At 35.8% G+C, this 15,231-nt stretch overlaps 1 protein-coding gene across 3 annotated transcripts in view; it reads left to right on the top strand.

Moving 5' to 3' along the window:
* LOC102802847 (farnesyl pyrophosphate synthase-like) overlaps positions 1 to 15,231 on the top strand; it is a 76,946-nt gene that overhangs the window by 10,360 nt on the left and 51,355 nt on the right. For all 3 annotated transcript variants that reach the window (XM_085501562.1, XM_085501561.1, XM_085501560.1), the window contains 4 exons: positions 3,569 to 3,717; positions 6,705 to 6,845; positions 7,035 to 7,115; positions 7,619 to 7,741. In XM_085501562.1, coding sequence (XP_085357688.1) covers positions 3,583 to 3,717; positions 6,705 to 6,845; positions 7,035 to 7,115; positions 7,619 to 7,741 — 480 coding nt within the window. In that variant the 5' untranslated portion in view covers positions 3,569 to 3,582. The remainder of the gene's footprint in view (positions 1 to 3,568; positions 3,718 to 6,704; positions 6,846 to 7,034; positions 7,116 to 7,618; positions 7,742 to 15,231) is intronic.

Here is a 15,231-nt window from a genome sequence, read left to right on the forward strand (position 1 = left end):
CCACACATACTTAACTGAACACTTGCGTGTCAGATGATTAACACCATGACAGAACCCATTACTGATGGTAAAGACGGGTGATCTCTCGTGTTCGGTGTTTAACACTCATAATTAGCAGAACACTATCTTTTTTTTGAAGTGGCAGGAAAACTGGGGTTTTCCTTTTGTATACAAAAATATATTATTATACAGCATTCGTGTTACAGTCAACCTATTATGTGACCACCGATAGAACACACATGAAAAGTTGGATATTTGTGGGACATTTTGATCAATCTCAGCCAAAAAAGTTAAACCAAGTCTCGCCCAATGTAATTTTAGTCTCTTTATCAGCACGCAGATAGTAAAATAACATCGGATGACACAGTTGACTCCTTGCTAACCACAAATTTTGTAACGAAATATTACCAACGCACACGATATTCTGCCCAATTACAGTCAGTCAGACTTCTAGTCCGGACATGAATATTTTGCCCCCGGGGGCTACCGGGCATGCTCCCGGCCGATTAACACTATGTTTGACAATAACCGCAGTGAATATTAAACACATTCCTTTCATCTATACGGCGCATGGGTTTCTTTGTTTTTATGAATACTACTTCGAAAGTGCCTAAATAAAACCCTAAACGAACTACATGTAGTAATGCCAAGTATCTGAAAACAATTGTCATTGTACTCTTTGGCACAATCTTGATTAAGTGATTGTAATCCAATTGCCAAGTCACACTGTTTTGTGGTTTTAATAATTTTACAAATACGAGCTGGCTGTTCCTTGGTAGCGTTGGATTTTTGATGAATTGCTAATGGAACATGTTGTTTAATTCTATCTACCTACATACCTGGTATCACACCGACACATGAATTCATAAATACTCGTACTTTTTTGTGCGGTAGACGCAGAATCTTGTAGGTGGGATTTTACGAGAGGAACATATAATACGATGACTGGCTGTAGAACATTTCAAAATGGTCTATTTTATCTGGTTTTTAGAGCACATAGAAACATTTCCAATTCATGATGATTTGAGATATTTTATTTTTATTAATAAATATAAACCTCCGCAATGGAATATACTCATATCTGTTTCACAAAAATTGTTAAGGTCACGCTCAGAATTTTCTGATCGACACTCAGACTCAGAGTTACTGCGTAAGTTATTAAAACTTCCAATAATATTTTAGTATTTTAAAATATTTATTTCATTTTATAAATCTTAACAAAACAGGTGGCAAAATACAGAGGTTGGGGGCAACAGACCATGGGGCAACAGGCTGGGGGGTAAAAGGCCGGGGGCAATGGGCCATACTGCCACAAATGGAAACTTCAGGTAAATCTTAATAAAACCAAAGTTATGATTTTCAAAAAGGGAACAATGAGAAAGAGAGAGTTATTTCAATTCCAAGAACAAAATATAAGTTGTGTCAATTCTTATATTTATTTAGGTATAACTTTACAATCAAAGTTTCAAGAAACAAGACAATGTTTAACAGACAAAGCTACTAGAGCAATGTATGCACTGTTGAAAGCAATGCCAAGAGAGACTGACTGTAGAACATTTATGCACCTTTTTCCGATATGTATTAAACCAATTTTGTTATATGAATCAACAACTTGGGGACATGACATACAGTACAAGACAATAATAGATGGGACAAAACACCAATTGAACAGTTACATTTGAAATTCTGCAAAAAAATACTAGGTGTGAGTAAATTCTCCTCAAATGCAGCATGCAGAGCTGAACTTGGTAAATTTCCATTAATCATAGATATTCAGAAAAATCTTATTAAATACTGGTATCGTATTAGTGCCTTACCAGACGGTAATATTACAAAACAAGTCTTTGAAGAACAAAAACAACAACATTTAAATTGGTTTACATCAGTAAAAAACATGGTCTCCCAAAATACTACAAACTTGTCCTCGTCTGTCAAACCTCAAAAATTACCACACAGTAAAGTTGGAAGTTGAGTGTAACAAATGATAATAGAAAACTGAGAACGTATATAAAGTTTAAAGACTCATACACTTTTGAATCATATTTGCTCATATGTAATCTGAAACATAAAATCGTATTGACTCGTTTCAAAATAAGCAGTCATGTATTAGAAATTGAGAAGGGTAGACATACCCAACCCAAAATACCTTTAGAAGACAGAATCTGTAAGCAATGTTCCCAGATCAAAATTGAAAATGAAGAACATTTCTTCATGGAATGTCTTAGATACCAAACAGAAAGTCAAAAGTTATTTAATAATATCAATATTCCAGAAGAATTAAAAAGTGATGTCCAGATATTTAAATATATTATGAGTTCAAGAGAAGACGTACTAATAAGACAAGTTGGTGAATACTTATACAAAATATTTGAAATCAGAAATAACAATAACTGACATTTTACTTTTACTTTAGTTTTATATGTATTGTACTTTATTACTAACATTTTATTGCTGTTCAACCAATGGAAATTATTTCTAAGGATGCAATAAATTCATTATTATTATTATTATATTATTATTATTATCACTTTCTTGAATTTACTATTGATGCTTTGAGTAATTCCCACATAATTCTTCATCCTTATAAAAAAAATATGATGTCACTTAACAGTTGATTAGTTTTGGTGAAAATCATTATTTTAGCTTTTTCATCGTTGTGTGTGCGCACTGAGATGTTGGTATAGGTGTCATATTAACTCTATTGCATTTATAATTGTGAAATATGTTCCTTGGATGGACCTATATGAGATTTAAATATTTAGTGAAGATGTTTTGATTTGATAAAGTGTATTTTGTCATTTGGGAATAGAAAAGAAGTTTTCTGACATGTAATTCTAGTAGAAAAAGCAGCTACAGTACTTCTAGTATACTCTTTCACTACTGGTATAATGTATTCATTGGAGAAAACCAACCAACCTACAAAGTATATGCAAAAACTTTCTCACTTTCATTTCAAAGTTCTACGATTGAATTAAAATACAGATAAAATTAAAACAATCAATATGACTCAGATAAAGTTTGGAGGAACTATTTTCAATTTTCAACTTTTGTCAGTGATTATTATTATGTTTTTCATGAGATTAGGAACTTGCTATGATTATTTAAACCATGGCTTTCCAATCTGAAAAAATTGCACCAGTGCATAATGGGAAATGTAATTTGAATCATTTGCTTGAAAATATGTCATCATATTTTACAAATATTCATGATTTTATGCAATGGAATGATACAGTTCTCTGTGCATGCGTGAATGCGTGGAGCATTTCTGACCATCAAGTTCAATTTGCATTAAGAAATCTGAAATCTCCATATATTTTTTATACACCAAAAAAAAGAGTTTTAAATTCATAAATTTATTGTTTTTTAGCCATTCACATATTTCTTGATTCAATAATGCATGTAATATTTTCCATACCAAGGTGATTGATTAGGTACAATGTATTACTGGAACTTTAAGCATGTCTTGTGAGCAGGCAGGATGTATCATATTTTAAAAAGCTTTTAAAAAAGTAAAAACCCATTATTATAATATGCTTGTGTTATTATAAATTTCTTTTTCATTTTAAAGGTAGGAGTTTTGTTATGGCACACATCAAGATGGAGGAGAGAAATGATGCCAAAAGATTTGGTGAGATGTTTCAAGAGTTGGTGCGTGAAATCGTGGAACCAGATCTGGAAGATGATGAAATAGGAGACGCAATGAAACGATTTAAACATGTAAATACAATATATGCATGGTACCTCAGATGTGAATATCTTCAACATTTTAACTATATTTCCTGCAATGTACCAGTAGCATGGGCACATTTCAACATAAAGACAAATAACACTTTGTGCCATAATTAATTAAACGGAATGCAGTTTTGCATGTAACATGATTCAGACTAGATCTTGTACTTCCAAATAAAACAGAGGCCCTCCTTTCCTTCATTTTTTTTTTCTGAAGGGCTCTCTAATTCCTATAGTAACCAGATCCTTATTCTATTTTCTTACCAGATCACTAGCATAATTCCTGCTGATTCGTGAGGGTGCCATATTTTTCTACAGCTAACAATAAATGTATGTCCCCCAAATACCCCGATACCTCATATTTTCCTGACTAAATAATTTGCCAACAATAAACTGGCAAGAAATAGAAAAAGAAACATTTTTATTTTTATTCTGCCCACTTCCTCTTAGATCCAAACTCCAAAGTTGACAACTGTGAAATCACCAGTTTGCAAAACACTGCATTGTGGTACATGTATTTCCCAAATAAGGCTTTGAAACCAGGATGAGTATGGGCATTATGTGCAAATTTTGATGATACAAGGACCACCTACATGTATATACCGATAGTGTTATACTATTCATGTGCATTTAGTATTCATAATGGCACAGGAAATTCAATGGTGCTGAGACAGTGCAGAAATAATCTATACAAAAATAAATTTAAATTGAATATCCAGAGTTACAAGGAAACCATAATTGTAATTGCATATTACAGTGTATGACATGGTGGGAGTCTTTTGTAATCTGAGCAGTCACTGGATTGGTGTGGCTTGTAGGCTTGTGCATAAATCGCTTTTGTGTGGACTTTGATTGACAAACCTCATTAATGGTGCTGAACATCACCTTGACCTCATTGTGATGATGCATACATGTATGTTGTGGAATATGGAAAAATGGCTCGAAGCATGTGCACTGCGGACACAATATGCTAATAACTTTAATTAGGTTATGACATAAAAATATCTCATGAATATTATGTTAAAGTTCAATTATTAATAGAAAACATTTACCCGTATCATGAAACACTGAAATCATGTATGTTCGGTCTTGACCCGCACTTTGTCTATTGTGGTTATTTGAAGACTACACTTTTTCTATAATACTAAACTGGTCACCAATTTTAACAAGTGTCTTTACTTTTTACACTGTTGTCGGCGTGAGCGTTGGCAAGCCTAAATAGGTTTTAATTGTATACAGCACTACCAGTGGCTGTTCCCGGCTTCAAGAGTCCAGCGTTTGTAAAAAAAATATTAGTCAGTCAGAATGATCAGAATTTGAAAAAATAACACTCTATCACATATGAAAATATCAAATATTTTCTTGGAGGATTTAATGGCCCTAAAAAGAGGTTTGTTTGGTTCGACTTGTACAAATCTAGTCTGTTTTATTTATTTTTCGTTTTTATTCATCCCTGGAAATGTACGAGCACAAAGGACTTAAAAAATGCTGTCCTGTTAAAGTGTACATATGACAAATTTGATACATGTATGTACTACATTTTGAACATACCTTATGTTGACTTGAACTACAAGTTGTAACGTTGTAGCAGTTATTTCCTTGGATGTGTTCTAATAATTTATGTGATATGATTTAATCAAATTTCTGAATGCATCTTCTTCACAACTTGCCCAAAATGTGTAATGTCCGTACTGTTGTCATCATTGTTGATTGTCGTCCCCACCATTAACTTTCTTCATGTTAATTCTCAATAATTCCCAAAATATCAAAATAAAATATCAAAATAAATGCAGAAATAAAGACTGTTTCCAACTGACTGTTTTTCCAACCAAAAGTTCTGGCCCATTATTGTTTTCAAAATTTGTATGTACTACACATATATATGAAGGTACACAATGTTATCTTAGTGTTAATACAGAGTCAGTTAGTGACCAGTGTGACTAGTTTGTATCCATCCTGCATTCTTATTTGTTATTGGTGATCTGCTCCGCTAGGATTGCCCTTATAATCACTTTTGTCGTTTTGTGTGTGTGTGTGTAATTACCAGTGTTTTCACGTATGATTTCTTCTGTGATTTTTTTGGCTTGGCTGATTTCTTTCAAACTTGGCAGGTAGGTCACACCTTCACCCTAGTTATTAGGAAAAATCTAAAAAAATTTTTGGCCCTCCATTGCCATAGCAACAGCCAAAAAACTGATTTTTGGATAGCTTCACGCCAAATGTATCTCCTCCTACAAATTTGGGATAAAATACTTCAGACATAGCTCATTCTACTCAGCTTGAGTGTGGGCACAAAGTTACTATTTGAATTTTTGATATCTTTTTTCATTACCGAGAAATTTGACCCCAAAGTTGGGGTAACTTTTCACCAGCAACGGCTTTTAACTCCTCTGTGATTTTTTCGGCTCGGCTGGTTTTGTTCATACTTCACAGGTAGGTCGTGCCGTCACTAATTGGAAAAAAATCCTGGCCCACCACTGCTATTGCAACATCCAAAAACTGATTTTTGAATACTTTCGCCCCAAATGTATTACCTTCTACCAGTTTTGTACACAGTCAGCTAAACTCACTGTTTAGTGTAAATGTAACCATTTTAATTCCTCCTGGGGAATTTTACGTGTTTAATAAAGTATAAGTATATACACCCAGCGACACCGATGCCAGCTGACTGTGGTTTTGTAATAGCAGTGTTCAAAACGGATGGAAATAATAAATGATGTAACAGAAGAATACGTTCTAGTAATAACCTAAGTGACTTCTAAAGACTGAATGTTTTTTGCAAACCACGTATACAGACCCATTTAGTTATAAACCGAAGTTAGCTTCACGTTTATGTCACACTATGGAAACAACCAAAAACATGTTGCTTGTTTTTGAGCGGAGCGGATCGCCAACCAGCCTACTGGCTTGTTTAATATCTACTTTCTCAATGGGTAATTTGTAATAGTTACATGTATGTTCCTTTTCCTTTCTAGGTGTTAGAGTACAATGTACCAGGTGGTAAACGAAACAGAGGACTCACTGTATTGAGTTCATATAAGTCTCTGAAAGACAAATCAAGTCTTGACGATGAGGAAATGAAATGTGCTATGGTTTTAGGTTGGTGTATTGAGTGGGTGAGTTTCTCATATTTATACCCTGTATGATAACACCTAACATGGCCTGTCTGATAATGCGCATTCATGACATTCTGTGATGCTATTCACAGGTAACCATCACAAAGTCAATTGCTTATCAACTTTTACTTTTGGTCTGCCTCAATCACCAATAACAGTGATCATACTACATGTATTTCCTTGTTACAGCTACAAGCATATTTTCTAGTGTCTGATGATATGATGGATGGTTCTATTACAAGGAGAGGACAGCCATGCTGGTATAAAAAGGTAAAATGTTCCACATTTATTTTTTTTCTTAGAAGCACAGGTACATTCACAAAATAACCTGCATATTTCTTTTTCAAAAATAATCCTCAATATCTTCAAGGAATATCCTGTTCATTCTCAAAATAAACAAAGTCATTTTTGAAAATTGAACTAGAAATCTTAGGTGATATAAATGCTGGTGTTAAATGTTAATACAATTGAGCTGACATTTCTAACAACATTTCTTAACATAGTACATATATTATTAGTGGTATTTTGAAATTTGTGTATGGCAGGTCAACACCACTATTATAGTAAAACCATTTCAAAATATCTCAAGAACCTTAGTGTCATACACACTAACATTAATATTTTGAGAAATGTTAATAGACCACCTTGTTTGTGTCCAAACTGTATACAACTCGGAATCTATTGTCATTTACATGTCCAGTTGTGTGTCTTTATAACACAATCAAATAACAAACTCTGTAAAAATTGATTACTAATTATTCATTTAATTACAGCCTGGAATTGGACTGGATGCTATTAATGACTCATTCTTTATTGAAGTATGTATTTATAAAATGTTGAAAAAAACAATTCGGAATAAGCCATATTATATCAGCGTTGTTGAACTATTTCATGAAGTGAGTATATGTAATGTATATAGATTGATAACATCCTCTCTACATTGTACTTACACTTAGGCACAGAAGATACCCCCAGGCACACACTGATTTGTAAAAATTGGCAAAACCCTCCTCACACACCTCCTGCAGATTGATAAAGTTATACAAGTGGGCGGAGCACTCCTTGCACACCTCCTGCAGATTTGTACAGTTAGGCAAGGAGGCTAAACCCTTCTCTCACACCTCCTGCAGATTTGTACAGTTAGGCAAGAAGGTTAAACCCTTCTCTCACACCTCCTGCAGATTTGTATAGTTAGGCAAGTAGGTTAAACCCTTCTTGCACCTCCTGCAGATTTGTATAGTTAGGCAAGGAGGCTAAACCCTTCTCTCACACCTCCTGCAGATTTGTACAGTTGGCAAGTAGGTTAAACCCTTCTTGTACCTCCTGCAGATTTGTATAGTTAGGCAAGTAGGTTAAATCCTTCTCTCACACCTCCTGCAGATTTGTATAGTTAGGCAAGTAGGTTAAATCCTTCTCTCACACCTCCTGCAGATTTGTATAGTTAGGCAAGTAGGTTAAATCCTTCTCTCGCACCTGCAGATTTGTACAGTTGGCAAGTAGGTTAAACCCTTCTCTCACACCTCCTGCAGATTTGTACAGTTAGGCAAGTAGGTTAAACCCTTCTTGTACCTCCTGCAGATTTGTATAGTTAGGCAAGTAGGTTAAATCCTTCTCTCACACCTCCTGCAGATTTGTATAGTTAGGCAAGTAGGTTAAACCCTTCTTGCACCTCCTGCAGATTTGTACAGTTAGGCAAGGAGGCTAAACCCTTCTCTCACACCTCCTGCAGATTTGTACAGTTGGCAAGTAGGTTAAACCCTTCTTGTACCTCCTGCAGATTTGTATAGTTAGGCAAGTAGGTTAAATCCTTCTCTCATACCTCCTGCAGATTTGTACAGTTGGCAAGTAGGTTAAACCCTTCTCTCACACCTCCTGCAGATTTGTATAGTTAGGCAAGTAGGTTAAACCCTTCTTGCACCTCCTGTAGATTTGTACAGTTGGCAAGTAGGTTAAACCCTTCTCTCACACCTCCTGCAGATTTGTACAGTTAGGCAAGTAGGTTAAACCCTTCTCTCACACCTCCTGCAGATTTGTATAGTTAGGCAAGTAGGTTAAATCCTTCTCTCACACCTCCTGCAGATTTGTACAGTTGGCAAGTAGGTTAAACCCTTCTCTCACACCTCCTGCAGATTTGTATAGTTAGGCAAGTAGGTTAAACCCTTCTTGCACCTCCTGTAGATTTGTATAGTTAGGCAAGTAGGTTAAATCCTTCTCTCACACCTCCTGCAGATTTGTATAGTTAGGCAAGTAGGTTAAACCCTTCTCTCGCACCTCCTGCAGATTTGTACAGTTGGCAAGTAGGTTAAACCCTTCTCTCACACCTCCTGCAGATTTGTACAGTTAGGCAAGTAGGTTAAACCCTTCTCTCACATCTGCAGTTTTGTATAGTTAGGCAAGTAGCACTGGGCAAAATCGTTGATATATATTATATTCCCGATATTAGAAGATATACGTTGGTCGGCGCATTCGGAACATACTGATACGTAAATCTACACAGCAGTATATTTACGCAGACCGGAAGTAAACAGTGCACACATTAACATACATGTAATGCAAAACAATGCTGTCTAACGTATTCCTACATATACGTAGTATATACAAACATGTGACAAACCACTGTACATATGAAAATTTGTGCTTATAACTCTTTCTAGGGGATTTGAATTATAACACGATCTAAATCCAACGTTAAGCCTATAAACGTTCCATTGTTTTTAATGACAAACCCCTTTGTTAAGTATAACAACAAATATTTTGTTGGTGTTTGTGAGCTCTTGTGTGATTGGTCAATGCATGGACAGCTCTTCCAATTTTTTGTTTTACTCCCTATCAATTTGGGCCCAGTTCAACTCCGGGGTTACGTCCAAACGCCACTCTCTTGACTGCTGATCTGTGTTGAAAAATAATCCTTTGTTAGTAACAATCTGTTCTCAAAAATCCAAATAATCACAACCTCATCGCAATCCATTTTTAGCTCCGCTGTCGACTTTGTCGAGCGGAGCTTATCATATGAGTGATTGTCCGTCGTCCATGTCAATGTTTTACTTTTTCGACTTCTTCTTGAAAACTACAAGCCTGAATGCTTTGATACTTGTTGTATATGTATTTTGGGTAGACCTCTCTCAGATTTGTTCATTTCATGATGATATCGTCAATTCTCTAATTTTGGTGAATATTTTTGTCATTTTTGGTAGAAAGTGATATTTTCAACTTCTTGTTAAAAACTGTAAGTCCGATTACTTTAATACTATACATATTGTTCATTTTCTAATGATGTCTTCAGTTCTTTAATTGAAATGTACATTGCTAACAGCGGAGCTATCTCAGCCGATAGGCTGCTTGTCTATTCTTACCTGCAAGCCACACCCAGACCACTCATCAAAATGAGTGGTCTGGGGTATAGTAGACCCATGCCGAGGACTCCCTGTTTGTAATGCTGTATGATAAATCAGACTAACTATCATGTGAAACCAAATGAAAATCATTCTAAAACAACATACTTATACCCAATTGATTATGGATTCATTGACCAGGGAGAAAGAAATGATATTTGCAATACTAATCAACCAGCAGGTCCAGGTTGTAACGTTCGGTTGACGAAATAAACGATACAACAGTACTGATTGGACCTACATGAATGCTTATTAATTTCACATAACCAAATGTTGTTGTTTTTTTGCTCTTGTACATTATCTTCTGTAATAACTCTGAAAGTGAAGTCTTATATCAGCAGAACGTAGCCGTTAAAACTTGCAAAACGGGTCTGTTTTGATCGATCATCGCTTAAGCAGCATACAATTTTTGTTTGTTTTGACTCATTTAAAAAATACGAACGGTGTCAATATTCAAAACTGCATTTTTTCTGTTTTCTGTATTTTGCAAAGAACCTGAGTGTACAGCACTAATTTCACCCAACCTCCTGCTCGCTTCTGCTTATCGATCATTTTTTGTCACTCGCTTTTGCAAACGCTTGTTGAATAATTACCGCTTTGTTTTTCGACCACGCAAACCCAGAAACATCGCCCGTCTGTTTGCTCACATTTTAAATACATGGTCGTGGCATCTTTTTTTTGTTTTTTGAAAACACATCAATATGTTCCTGGGTTCTCTGCCCTGAGGAGTTAGCATTGCCTGTATCACGTAAATGTCTCGATAATCATACTGTTAAAACGAGGTAGCAGCCCTGGATTCAAACGAAACACAGTTCCGCTCTATCAGCTTGTTGTGGAACGTTCACATAACAAGAGGTCATAGTTTAAGATGCGTTCGCGAACGATACAAAGTATGATGGATTGGAAGTGTCGTTCAAAATTAAATAATGGTTAATACTTTTGAATCCTCAAACTTTAGCACTAAAACAACCATTTCGACAACTCATGTGCCAGTGTCAGTGTTTGAACAAGTGATCAGTGTTAAGCGAGTAAGAAAAGAAAGGGATACAAATATGATCGTTTTCAGGTCGTAAGTTAAGCGATATGTGGTTGATTAAAATGCAATTAAAGTGGAATGAGTGCTGCTGCTCGTTTATAGCTTGACATGTGTCACCAAATGAGGACATGGTAGGAGTTGGTAGTACTAGTATACGCGGGGAGAGAGTCCAGAGAGGGAACAGCCAGCATCCCTTTAACGGGGAAAACGTGAAATCTCATCGGATTTGTTTCGTTCTCACATGTAATATTAGGTTTTGAGGGCTTCTGAGTATACCTATGCAGAAGTTGGTTTGCCAGTACTTAATTCATTTTTAACATCTAGGCTACTCTATTGACATTGGCTGTTGATTTCATGGATTTGGCACTTGAATTGGCTGATAAGCCGTGTCGAAAACGTGCACAAAATGACCATTCTGTGCACGTTTTCGACACGAATTAAAAACCAGTTGTAAGCAGATATTTTCATATGTACAGACGCAGATCTACGTATATTTTGCGTATACATCGTCAGTCTAGTTTTCACAAACATTTACACAGTTCCAGACTGGCCCAGCTGTGGTGATTTTTTTTTTTTTAAATGGAAAAAATAGTTTTGCGAATAGTGGGGTGAACGCAAAACGTGATTTCGCGGTTACAAGGGATTTTGAGTTAACACCTCCATTTCGCTATTTTTTTTTATTTAATTTTAAATTTAAAAAGAAATAAATTGCCCAGACTGTGCCAGTCTAACATAGTTCCTAATGCGTTGCCAAGTACCACATAGCAGGTTCAACCATAGACTGTCTATGGTTCAACGAAGGCAATGAGAATTGTGTTCGCAAATTTGAAACGTCACTGGAAAGAGTACTAGCCAGAAATATCCCTAGTTGTTTGAAATGAAATTGCTATGTTTAGCGTTGTTCACTGTTATGTGTTCCGAGTGTATGTGGTACGATGGTAAATGGAATAGAAATGAAACTCTGAGATCAAACGATCCCTAGATATGACGATGACGGCAAATTCGACCAATTTTGTTACATGTGTCTTCTTGGTATGATCTTTGTGGCTATTCTTACCAAAATGGCATTCGTGCCGGAACCGATCGGCCAACATTCACGTGTGTGAGACCACAAGCCGGCCCCTAGAATCACGCACACGACCCAAATGGAAAGTATGTCAACACTCGCCAAAATATTCACACCTTGTATTGTTCGCATTCATTCAGCCTTGTGAACTATATTGCAATTTATCAACGTATTGTGCAATTTCCTGTCTTCTGTTCAAATTTACCAGTGCATAGTGAGACAAATGAAGATGTCACGTTAATATCAAAGCGATGTTAGACCAAAGACTATAGTCTTTGGTTAGATTGACTTCAGTCAGGGAATAATTTTTTAATTTAAAAATTAGTAACAACCGTTTCTAAATTTTGTGCTTTGAATTGTGTGTACACCTGTACACCGCCATTTCTCAATTATGTCTCAAATTTCAAAAAACTCTATGTTTCGCTTATTTTAGTGGCATGAAACTAGGGCACACCATAGGGATAATCTATTTGTGGACGCGAATCTCAATAGCAGGTGACTAACTCAAATTACCTTTCAATGTGCCGCTTTCTAGCACTTCTTACAGTAGAAAGCAAATATCACGATTTGATGCATCGTCTTAAATCTGCGTTTCGACAAAAGTTGTTGTGAAATGAACAAAATGTCAATGTCAAATTGTTCTTATTTTTGGAGTACGTTCCGTATTAGACTGCATACAGAATGTTCCCGACCAGAGCGTTATACACAAAAATAAGACTATTAAAAAAACCCCAGAAGACAAGTTATTTTCTGTTGTAGTATTCGCAAATACTATTGGACGTGATCTGGTATACATTCGAGTAAATTGGAGTTAGTAAAATATCATCTGATCATAGAACATCAATTCTTGATTCTTTTTATCTTCAAGATTAGATCATCACATACGTACAGGGTTTTTAAAAATAGTATTTCGATTTGGTAGTTAGGTGCATGACAGCCAAACATTGAGACAAATCAGGTTGCACTCTTTATAATTTTAACCAAAATGTGATCACATTGTAACACTTTGTTTACTTGGTGTCTTTACTACAAACTACGTGGACAAGAAAGCCTGATCGTGCCCGCCGCCCGTGTCAGTGTTTCAGATTCTGATGTAATATTGGTTATGGCAAACTATAAATGTCACAACAGACTCTACCAGAAGGGAACGTCACTCAGCGATGATTTATCTCAAATAATCATAAAGGAAATCGTGGAGAGTGGTGGTAATATGAATACCGGCGAGGTACTGAGAGCAGTGTTCCCTGCAGTAGGGCGTAAGTTTTCAATAACCGCGGCCGGGGTTCGAAAAGTATAGCTGAGATACGTACGAACAAGTTCGACAAAACCATAAGTTTCGAATAGGGGGAGACCCATCAAATTACTGCATGGAGATTAAACATTTCTCAAAGTTGAAGCTCTTAAAGCGGATAGGCCGTCAATCACTTAATGTGAGATGCAGGAGAGACTTCAAGAAGTATTGGCAACAAACGTGTCTACGCTTTCCAACGCCGTTCGCCACAGATTTACAGGTGGAGACTGGACATGGAAGAGATTAAATACTCCAGCCACAGAAAGATTCACCGAACGAAATATGATTTACACTCGAGAATTTATTGATGAAATGCGTGTTGTAGATCCGCATCGTTTAAAATACATGGATGAAAGTGGCTTCAATGTTTCGATTGCTAATCCTAAATACGGACATTCGTTAATTTGGACTCCGTGTATTGAAATTGTGCGCCATCGTAGGACACCAAATGTCACGTTGAATATGGGGGTGCGATACATGCAAACACTGGCACGGGAAAACCTTCATTTCGCAATCTACAATGCAATTCGCCAGGTAACCGTAGCTGACATTGAGGGATACTTCCAGAATGTTGGTTATTTACAGATATACAGATGTAACCGATAGTGAAATTATTCTGCAACTCAAACCAAACCCAACGGTCCTTTTCAGGGCCACAACATCCTCCAAAAAATGTCCTTTTTATTTTATTGATTCTTCACTATTGTCACACAAATGAAACAAATGTGGGGTAACAAAACCAGTTTTCTTGAAAAAAAATGAGGGAGAAATTTGACTGAACAAACTGTGTTCATTAAAATTTGATGTAGTGTAGAGGATATTTTTTCATGAAAATTTTATTAATATTTATTTTCACTATACTGTATTTATCGTTTTTTATCTTTTTTATTTTGTTCTGAGATTTTTTTTATTTTTACTGACTGCTATCATAGACCCTCTAAAAGGGTCTATGCTGCTATTTAGGCGACATAATACAAAAAAGTGATAAAAAATAAAAGTAAAAATATTTTCATCAACCAAAAATATTAGCCCGTACACTACATCTCATTGTGATCAGATTGTCATGGTGTTTGATTAAGAGCGCTACTTAGGCCACGTGGTGAGAAACATTACATACATGATATGTTGCAATAAATAAGGCAGTTATGGTGTAATGTAGCATTAGCCTATACTTCATTCTGTATACTGCCTAGTTCTTAATCGAAACACAATTGTTAAAACCCCTGTAAATGCTTTCTAACGTTTGATTTTGAATTGACAGAATTTGCTTCGTTGTTCGAGTTTGGAATGTAACAATTGAACCTATTCCCGCACCCTTTTTATCCTCGTCTATTTTCACTCATATGCTTTTCAACAATTTCAATATGAATGCCGCGATCTTCTTCGGCATTCATCTTCTACAGAGTGAGCGTGCAATAGTACAGTCGGGCCTAAAGCAGACACACTAGAATTGCATTGGAATACATGATATGTTACTAAATGCATTGAAAATTATGAAAACACTTGTTCTGTTTCCATGAATTCTGTGATGGCCACATAGTGAAAATATAAAATAGACACCAATTATATTTTCGGTATATAACCGGTATTTTCAATAGAAA

The sequence above is a fragment of the Saccoglossus kowalevskii genome, chromosome 7 (genome assembly GCF_978046115.1).
Source record: "Saccoglossus kowalevskii chromosome 7, keSacKowa6.1, whole genome shotgun sequence".
NCBI lineage: Eukaryota > Metazoa > Hemichordata > Enteropneusta > Harrimaniidae > Saccoglossus > Saccoglossus kowalevskii.